This window comes from Rhipicephalus microplus, chromosome 3 (assembly GCF_043290135.1).
Source record: "Rhipicephalus microplus isolate Deutch F79 chromosome 3, USDA_Rmic, whole genome shotgun sequence".
Taxonomy (NCBI): Eukaryota; Metazoa; Arthropoda; class Arachnida; order Ixodida; family Ixodidae; genus Rhipicephalus; species Rhipicephalus microplus.
Window position 1 is genome coordinate 76,702,833 of NC_134702.1, and position 9,936 is coordinate 76,712,768.

The window sequence follows — 9,936 nt, forward strand, 5'->3', positions numbered from 1 at the left end:
AAGTGTGTGTGTTTGGAGTGAATGAAGACGGGTGGGGCAAAGCATCCGCCAGCTCGTTCGTGTTTCCGTCCGCGTGACCATCTATGCGTCCGTCCGTCTGTCCATGCGTCCGTCCATCTAGAGAACACTCCAAGTACCGCTAGAGTGGGTATGTGCTACACGGAATGCGAGATGTGAGCGTGTGAGACGGAGACAGGGTAACCACAAATGATCAACGCTAATCAACAAATGATCAACAAATGGCAGGCGAGTATTCTACCACTGAACAACCGACACCGAACGTATGTGGTGCTTATAAGCAAAAGGCAATGAAACGTTGTTGTGGAAAAAAAAAAGCAACAGCGTTGATCATTTGTGGTTACCCTGTCTCCCATCTCGCATCCCCTGTTACACATAGCGCGGGTATGCGCCACAGGGGATGCGAGATGGGAGACAGGGTAACCACAAATGATCAACGCTCTTACTTTTTTTTTTTTGCACAACAACGTTTCATTGCCTTTTGCTTATAAGCACCCCATACATTTGGCGTTGGTGGTTCAGTGGTAAAGTACTCGCCTGCCTCGCGGATGGCCGGAATTCAATTTCCGGCAGACGTATTTTTCTTTTTTTTTTTTTTGTCTGCACAAAGTGATGTATTCACAACTTTCTTTTCTCCTTTGCGATCACCACTCGGTCTTTATTTCGTCGCATTTGTCTGGACACAGCGTCGGAAAAAAGTAGCTTCTTTTATGATAATTAGCTGCAAATGACCGCAGCGCTGGATCGTTTTGAGTACAGAACGTTCCGGCTTGTACTAAAGCTGTATTTCTTGCTTAAACATTGGGCGTTTCTTAGGGTTTGTTATAAGTTAAGTGCAATTTAGCTTAAGAGAACTACACGACTTCATTTCTTTATTGTACTTCTTGAAATGCCTGCGGTAATTGATTGAGAGACGAAAATTATTATACAACTTTTTCTATGGCTTCCATGCGCTTTCTATGAGGTAGCAGATGGTGCGTCGCAAGGGCAAATCGTTGCTCGGCATACGTACCTAGTATCGGGGCTACCATGATCATCTCACACGCTTCGGGGACGGCTTATGCTCTCCCATAGTAGAGTGCCTAGTACTCTAAATCGTGACCCACTTCTACCCCCCCCCCCCCCATTTACGAGCCCGTTGGGACGGCTCTCTGCTCTCCCCTAGTAGAGTACGAAGTATACTCTACATCGTTAACCTCTATATCTAAACACAGGCGGTGCCACCAGGAAGAGATGCGGGCATTGCACTGCGCTCGTGTTTGTAACTAGCAAGGACGACGAGACAGCATGATGGCCAGAACAAGAAGTGATATCGGTTTATTCAGTCACTGATTATATAGGCGCACGATAGCGCGCCGTGAGTATCTGCGCAGGTCCGATGCGCAGTCAAGATGCAAATAGCCTTGCCGGATACATCCTTTCCGTTAACAATGAAATTGCATACCCACCGAAACGGTGGTAAGTACATGGCATTTAAAAAAATGATATCATACACTTGGTTAAAGTCCTTGTCATAATGAAGACGCTGTGGTGGCTTCACGGTTCGAGTCGACCTTCTCAAAGCTGGCGTCGGTGGTGAAGTTGACTGATGCACCACAGGTGGCGAAGGGTCGCCCGACGTCGGAACTTCGCGACGTCGGCCATTGGCTGGCGAGGTTGAAGTTGCCAATGTCGGATGGCCACCAACGTTGTCCGCTGAGCTGGTATCAATGTCATCGTCGCTTTCCTCGATGAACCGTTCGCCAGTTTGAAGTAGGTGACGACGGTTGCGCCTTAACAGCTTCTGGTCCTCCGTTTGGACAAGGTAGGACCTTGGATATGGCGAACCCACCACTTGAGCTTTCCGGGACCATGCAGCGTCTCTGAGCCTCACGACGTCACCCTTCTGCAGAGGAGGCAAAGGTGTTCCCCCTTGGGCCTGGCTGTGCTTTTTGACGTCGGTTGCGGTCACCGTACTGAAGTCCGGGAGGTTGGCGCGAAGGCGCCTTCCTTGCAGTAGTGCACCAGGGGATCGCCCGTCCTCCAGTGGGGTAGAGCGGTAGGCCAACAGGCCCAGCCAGAAGTCGTCGCCCGAATCTGCAGTTTTTTTTTTTTCAAGATGCGCTTCACAACCTGCACACCTTTTTCCGCAAGCCCGTTTGACTGCGGATAATGAGGGCTTGAAGTGACGTGCGTGAAGTCGTATCTTCTTGAAAACAAAAAAATTCATGGCTGGAAAATTGTGGGCCGTTATCAGTGCATACTTCGACGGGCACGCCAAATCTGGCAAAGATAGCGCTCAGTGCTGCGATGGTTGATTGCGCCGACATGTCAGGTAGTTTCTGAACTTCCGGAAAGTTTGATAAGGCGTCAAAGACAGCGATGTACGAGTCTCCCGCAAACGAAAAAATATCAGCACCAACTTTATGCCATGCACAACCTGGCGCGGGCCGCATTTGAAGCGGTTCCTTGGGCTGTTTGTAAGCATACTTGTGACATGTAGGACAAAGTTGCACCATGGAAGCAATCTCAGCGTTAAGCCCCGGCCAAAACACGAGGCGTCTGGCCCTTTCTTTGCATTTTTGCATGCCGAGGTGACCTGCATGGATTTTTTCAAGCATAGTTTTTCGCATGCTTTTCGGAATAACCTTCGACGCCTTTAAAAGTATTCCGTTGACAAATGAGAGTTCTTGCTCAAAAGGCTTTAGTTCACCTTGTACTGGAAGCCCCGCCGACAAACTTGCAATCACCGACTGTAGGTAGCCGTCACGAGCCGTTGCCGCTTGCAGTTCCTTCTGCGTTGCTTCTGTGACACGGTAACCTAGAAGCTGGATTGCGTGAACTTCCACGTTGGTAGTAGCACCAGTGTCGTCTTGGTTGTCAGCAGTTGACCGGGACAACATGTCAGCAAGAACAAGGTGCTTCCCAGGAATATACTGCAAAACAAAATCATACTTGAACAACCTCAAAAAGAACCGTTGAAGGCGAGGTGGCATGTCACTAATTTCCTTTTGAGAAATTGACAAGAGTGGCTTGTGGTCCGTTTCAATTGTGACTTTCTGGCCGTAGACGAACTGATGAAATTTTTCGCATCCAAAGCAAATTCCTAGGGCCTCCTTTTCTATCTGTGCGTACAGTTTTTCTGCCTTAGTACTCGAGATGCGTAAGCTACGGGCCGCCACTCGTTATTGTGACGTTGCAGAAGGGCGGCACCGACGCCATCCTTCGATGCATGGCAAGATAACCTTGTTTCCCGTCGTGGGTCAAATATTGCGAGCACGGGAGCGGTGGTCAGAATTTGCGTGACGCTTTTCCACTCTTTGGCGTGGTTATCTGTCCACTCAAACTCAGAACTGGCCTTGATAAGAGTTCTCAACAGGGCCGTTCTTTCAGATAGCTGCGGCACGAACTTCCCAAAGTAGTTCAACACACCAAGCATACGTTGAACATCGGCCTTGCATGTTGGGACTGGCATTCGAACCAAACTTTTTACGAGCCCTGGATTTGGGGATATGCCGTTCCCACTTATACCACCCAGAAACCGTAGCTCTTTTACGCCAAACTTGAACTTGTGCAGATTAAACGTTAATTCAGCTATTTCAGCAGTTTTGAGGACTGCAACCAGGCGCTCATCATGCTCTTCCTTCGTTGAGCCCCAGACCAGGATATCATCTATATATATATGAGCACGCCTGGCATACCGTCAAATATCTGACAAAGTGCCTGCTGAAACACCTCGGGTGCAGATGAGATGCCAAAGGGTAGCCTTAGAAAACGGTATCTGCCAAAAGGCGACGAGAACGTACAGATTTTTGATGTCTAAGGGCACCTGATGAAAGCCGGCGTTTGCGTCCAAACAGCTAAAATAAGTTGCACTGGTTAGCCGTGCTTCCAAGTCCTCGCGTCTGTGTAAAGGGAAATGCTGCCTCTTGATATACTTGTCACTCTTCTGGGGTCCATGCAAACCCTTAGAGCACCGTCTTTTTTTTTTTTTTACCAGTACCAGAGGGCTTACCCAGTCGGTTCATTTTCTTTGACGATGATGCCCCCCTGGATCATTCGCTGTAGTTCCTTCTTCAGAGGTTCCTGAAGTGCAAGTGGAACCCGGCGAGCAGGCTGAACGACCGGAACCACGTCTGGATCCAGGACCATTCTGTACTGCGTTTTCAAGCAGCCGAGCCCTTGGAACAGGTGCCTGAAATCTTTCAAAAGTTCATACTCAGGCGAGGCATTGACAGCGTCCACCGTACGTCGAACCAATCCAAGCGCTTCACTGGCATCGAGCCCAAGGATGGCTTGGCGCCCATTCTTTACGACGAAGAATTTCACGCTTATCTCGGTGGTTCCGACAGACACTTTCTGTGACGTTGTTCCATAGCTTGAAATAACGCCCCCGTTGTAGGCGCGCAACACTGACCCGGTAGGTTGCAACGCTTCTTTGGATCCAAGCTTACGGTACGTTGTAAATGGAAGTAGGCTTGCCTGCGAACCGGTGTCCACTTTGAACGTCACTTCTCTGCCATTTACTCGAGCCTTGATTGTCCAGTCTTTCTTGCGACAATTTTCGGAGCCGATTTTGAGAATCTCAAAGTCATTCTCAACGAGATTAGCTACTTCGCTAACGGCGGTAGACTTCTGGCAACAACTTGCAAAGTGGTTGTATTTGCGGCAAGAATGACATAATTTACCATACGCGGGGCATTGCTTAGGTTTATGTTTGCGGTTGCACTTCCTGCAGCAAATATCTTGATTATCACGACTCTGCTTTTTTTTTCCGCTGCTGCCGTTTTTTCGTCACCGTTTCGCCACTTGAAACTGCGTCAATGCTGTCTTCTGTCCTATTCCAAACTAGGCTCCTTAGTGCCGCTGTTTCTGCCACTTTCCACATTTCCTCGGCTTTTAGTAGCGTCAGGCCTCTCTCGGCAAGCATTCTTTCACGCAGCTTTGGGTCGTTCGTACAAAACACAATTTGGTCTCTAATCAGTGAATCGTGCTGATCCCCAAAGTTGCACTGTGTCGCCTGCTTCTTTAAGTACCGCACAAACTTCTCAAAAGGTTCTTTCTCCGCCTGGCTTCGTGTACGAAAAACATATCTTTCGTGAATTTCATTGCTCACCTGGGAGAAGTAGGCGTCAAACTTCCGCACGACCATGTCGTAAGATTCCTTGCTTTCTCCGGGCCCGTACTGAAAGTCGTTGAAGATGTCGAGCACTTCGTCTCCCGCGAAGCTCAGCAAGAGCGCCACTTTCGAGGAGTCACTTCTCGGGGCCTTCTCGGCTGCCGTTGCTTGCATAAAAAGCTCGAACCTTTGCTTGAAGCGCTTCCAATTTTCAGACAAGTTGCCCGATAGGCGCAATGGCTCCGGCGGCTTCAGTAGGTCCATGGCGATTCCGCGCCGTTGCTGCCGTGCTTCGGTCCGCGGTGGCCACTACGGACACCATGTAATTAGCAAGGACGACGAGACAGCATGATGGCCAGAACAAGAAGTGATATCGGTTTATTCAGTCACTGATTATATAGGCGCACGATAGCGCGCCGTATCTGCGCAGGTCCGATGCGCAGTCGAGATGCAAATAGCCTTGCCGGATACAGTGTTGACTTCTGCCCCAAACTGGGGCAGATGGGGCGTGCAATTTTTGGTAGCGGGGGACTGCGTTTGCGCTATCCCCCTCATAAGCAATACAAATTAAGACTTGAATTACATGGGCCATGTTTCCTGAGTTACGATTCCGCGTTGCTGCAATGCGTACTACAAAGGGGATCACCGAGTGACTTCGATTAGAATAGTAAACTGTATTCCTAGAACTCTTGACAAATGTTTCACACCATGCCCTCCTCGTGCGCCACGAAATCCTGGTGCCGCTCCTGGGCAGGAGATGCGACGCATTGGTTAACGCGGCAGAAAAGGTTGAAAACGGTGGCCAGTCTTTGAGCTTTTAAATGCGAAACATTTCTTTGAGAACTCCAGGCAATTTGAGCGTCCATCTATCTCCCCCTAGGTCTGGGTGCTCTTATCATCACGACCTCATGAACAGTTATGTTACAACACCACATAAATTTATTCAAAAATTTCAAATGCATTTTTCTCAGTTTCATGATTTTATACATAACACGTAGTCTTACAAGGCATTTTCCCATGTTTTTATCGACTCACAATAACAACTTTGATACCAATATGTCCTTATTGAATAGATATCGTCGATGATGCTATACATTTTCTTCTATATCTTGTTCACCAAATTGAAATTCATGACGATTCTAAACGATAAGGGGTAGAAATTTTTCACTCGTGTTCATATTCATTTATTTCAATTTAAAATTTGTTGCGAAAAATGAAACTAGCATAATCGGCTACACCAGCTCTCAGGCAATGTGGATGCATACTTTGTTTTTAAATTTGACATAGTTAATTGCCAAAAATCCCCGTAAAATATATGCTAATTGCATATCATAGAATTTTAATATCTTCTGTTCTAAAGTAGCTATCAGAAATTTACTTAGAGATTTGGAATCACCAGAAGAAAAGGAATAAAATTATCAAGTTTCATTTAATTCAGATAATTAATAAAAAAATTTTCACAACCCACGTCTACCCTTAACTTGGCGTGAACCAACACTAGTATGGGAGGGTGAAATGGTTTGACAAATACGACTCGCTGGTTATCATAGAAATAATGTCACAATACAGCCACGTACATCGTCAAACACTTTCCAAAAAACAGTGGAAAGTGTTTGACGACGTACAAACAGTTAACGACGTAAAACCCACGTGGACGGGATGTGCCACTGGTACGAGTGCAACCCTAGCAGTCTGCATGACAATCAAACATTCTACCACAGAGCCACGCCAGGTCTCGGAACTACATTTCAAATAGACCCTAATGATCGTGAAATGCCTATTTAGTTGCAGTGCTGGCTTTCCAATTTTATGAACATTACATATGTATTTCTACGATACAGCCGTCACATTGGGCTAACATTAATTGCAGTCAGGTGTCATCCGCTTAATTTATTCATGTAGCAGTGTCAAGGGCTACGATCCTCACGAGCAGCAGCGCTTTACATAAGCCTAATGCTTCTGGTGTTGCTAATATCCATGTTGCTATTGGCATCACTATGCAACTATAAACAACTGGTAATGTAAAACATAAGCAGCTGTTTACTGTATGTATATGTGTGCATTTTTATATATCTTTAGGGCAACTTTGTAACGCTTCGCTCAATAAAATGTCACTACACAGCCACCTTGCATGCGCATGCTTTGCGTAACATCAATTCCCAAGGTATGTGGGATCTGCTGAACTTTTTTTTACTTTCTTTCAAAGGCCACACTTCACTCAAGCAATACTTTCCAAACAAGCCCAAGAATAGGGTGACAAATAATTCCTGCTTGCGACGATGTGGACTCGTGTACAACTTTGAGGTATAGAAGGGCAAGATTTCTCAGCAGCCGGGTTTTCCAGACATCAGCGCCAGCAGCAACATCGTTCTCAGGCAATCGAGTGTCGTGCCATGTGACCTCAACTACATTCTGTACTTTGACAACTGGTTTTGTAATGCGAACTTGCAGGTAATACTGAAAAAAAGTTGCCATTCGTTTTGTGGGCGGAGTGCAGGAGGCTCAGTTAGAAGGACACTAACTTCTATCCGAACAAGGACAACAGGGCAAGGGCTGTGAATGGTATGTTGAGATGGAGCCAACGTTTGAAGGAGTGAGCTCGAGGGCTGAGAAGTGGTTCAACAAACACTACGTGGCCCTACTGCATTTGCTTCTGCATCGCTGCAACATCCTATCAAAGCTTTGACAAAAAGGCATGTACAACGGTAGACAAGCCTCTTTTTGTCGCTGTCTACAAGAAACCTATGGGTAGCGTAGACCTTATGGACATGCTCCAACTGCATCCAACTACGATCGAAAAATAGTACAAGCGAACATTCATCTGGCGCCGAGATACCAGTGCCGCTGACGTGCCCCGCAAAAAGCAAGTGACCATTCTCTCCTTCAAAGCAGGCATTGCATGCGTTGTGAGGCTACAAGGAAAGGTTACAACACCCTCCAGAAGGCGACCTTTTGCCCCAACAAGAGGGGATAACGCACAGCAGGCAAAAAAACGGCGTGGACCAACATCTCTTGCTCCGTGAGATCAGGCTGGACACGGTTGATCACCTCCCAACGTTCTCCCAAAAGAACGGCTGCTGCAAATAACCGAAACGCACAGGTACCACACGAGTAATGTGCAGGAAGTGCAGTGTGCATCTCTGTTTCATGCCGCGAAAAAGTGTCTTCGGAAGGTTCACACTGACCCGTAGGAATCACGCAAAAGAGCCTGCTTTAGGACTCGTGCCTAGTGTTGCCCACAGGCTGTGAAGATGGATCTCGGCATGCAAACGCAGCTATGTTTTTTGTGCTTGCAGTGTGTGCTTTATAATCCTATAATAAATAAATATATCAGAAATAAAAGTTTGTTTAATTATTTAATGTGTCGTCAGTAAAGGATTACGCAGAGAGAAATTCAGGTCGTTATCACCAATATTTGCTTAAATCCGTGTTCATAATAAGGCAACTTTTCAAGAATGCATCATTTAGGGAAACATCACATTTAAGAGATAGGAGTCACGTGAATAACGAGTTTGCTAAAAATATTCCTTTAATTCACACAGCAGCCCAGGTAGTTGCCAACATTTGCACCTCAAAAACTGAACACATCACCTAAACATTACTCGGTAAAATGTGCAATCTAGAGGAGTATGCTGCATTTTTCATTTGCCACTTTCGCTCACAGTGTTAGCAGAAACAACAGCGCTAACGTAACACATCCAGCAAAGAAATGTGCTGTTTTGACAACTGTGTAACTGAAATTACACATGCCTTAATAAAAAGATTAGAGCCATTTTGTGTGGTACAGATACCTGCGCTATCACAAGGCACTCCAAGGCAGTCATTCAGTATTGCAACAAGCCAGTTACATTACAACTTCCATATCACTTAGCTCAAGCAAACAGGGATACATGGTTTCTTAAGATGTTCCAGGCAACTGTAATGGCATGAACCTGAACAACAGTAAGAACGAAAGATTTTTTTTTACATGCATAAAAACCACATTTCACATAACACATGCTCCAAAAACTGCGTCGAGAAAGTGGGCAGAAATTGCACATAGGCATACTATCGCACAGTCTTGATGCAATGCAAGAAAAATTTCTAGAGGTAGGTTCAGTGAACTAAGTTTCGTTGTTTGTACACTCAAAAAAAAAAAAGTACCGTAAATTGTTGCATTAGAACCCCTGGCAGAACGCATTTAAAGGCTGGCCTTTATTTCGTCGGTGCATAGACTTCCCATCTCTAATGCCTGTACAAAAACAAAATGATAAACTGGTAAATAACTTGTGTCTAATACCCGTGCCACACGGGCATAGAAAATGACGTTTGGTGGCGAAGGCCTTCAGATCCCGAATGACATTCGTTTCGCCGGCGCTGCTACACGTCCAAAGCGAATGACATTTGACTTTATGATGTCGATCACAGCACCTTCCAAGTGAGCATTGAGTGAATAGCAATAAAAAAAATTTAAGAAGCATTTACAAGCTTCATACACATCAGATAATCATCAAATGTAGAAATAAGCATATTACGCTGTCCTACGTTTTAGTTTCTTGCTTTGTTTTACAACGTTGCAGCCGACCGTAGCAACCTAAGCCAACACTAGTCAGATCCACAGCGTAAATAGTTAAAATAGACACTAAAATTGACAAGCGTTTCATTATCAATACTTTATTTTCTTTGTATAACGTTAAAAGCATCTTTTTAAGAATTTTGTGCAAATAAAAGACGGGAAATTTCATTTTTAGCTCAATATAATTTGTTATATATACTTTCAGGTAAATCGCACTTCGCGAGCTGTGTCGTCGAGAGTAGGCATTTCTCAGTCAACTGAGTTC

At 45.7% G+C, this 9,936-nt stretch overlaps 1 protein-coding gene across 1 annotated transcript; it reads right to left on the reverse strand.

Moving 5' to 3' along the window:
* Positions 1-4,034: 4,034 nt before the first annotated feature.
* LOC142803241 (uncharacterized) lies at positions 4,035-5,408 on the reverse strand. The gene has a single exon (XM_075888351.1). It carries the CDS (start codon positions 5,378-5,380, stop codon positions 4,751-4,753), a length of 630 nt encoding a protein of 209 aa, XP_075744466.1. The 5' UTR covers positions 5,381-5,408; the 3' UTR covers positions 4,035-4,750.
* Positions 5,409-9,936: the final 4,528 nt, after the last annotated feature.

Excerpts from the sequence above, each read along its gene's own strand:
- LOC142803241 (XM_075888351.1), bottom strand. The coding sequence starts at position 5,380 with ATGGACCTACTGAAGCCGCCGGAGCCATTGCGCCTATCGGGCAACTTG.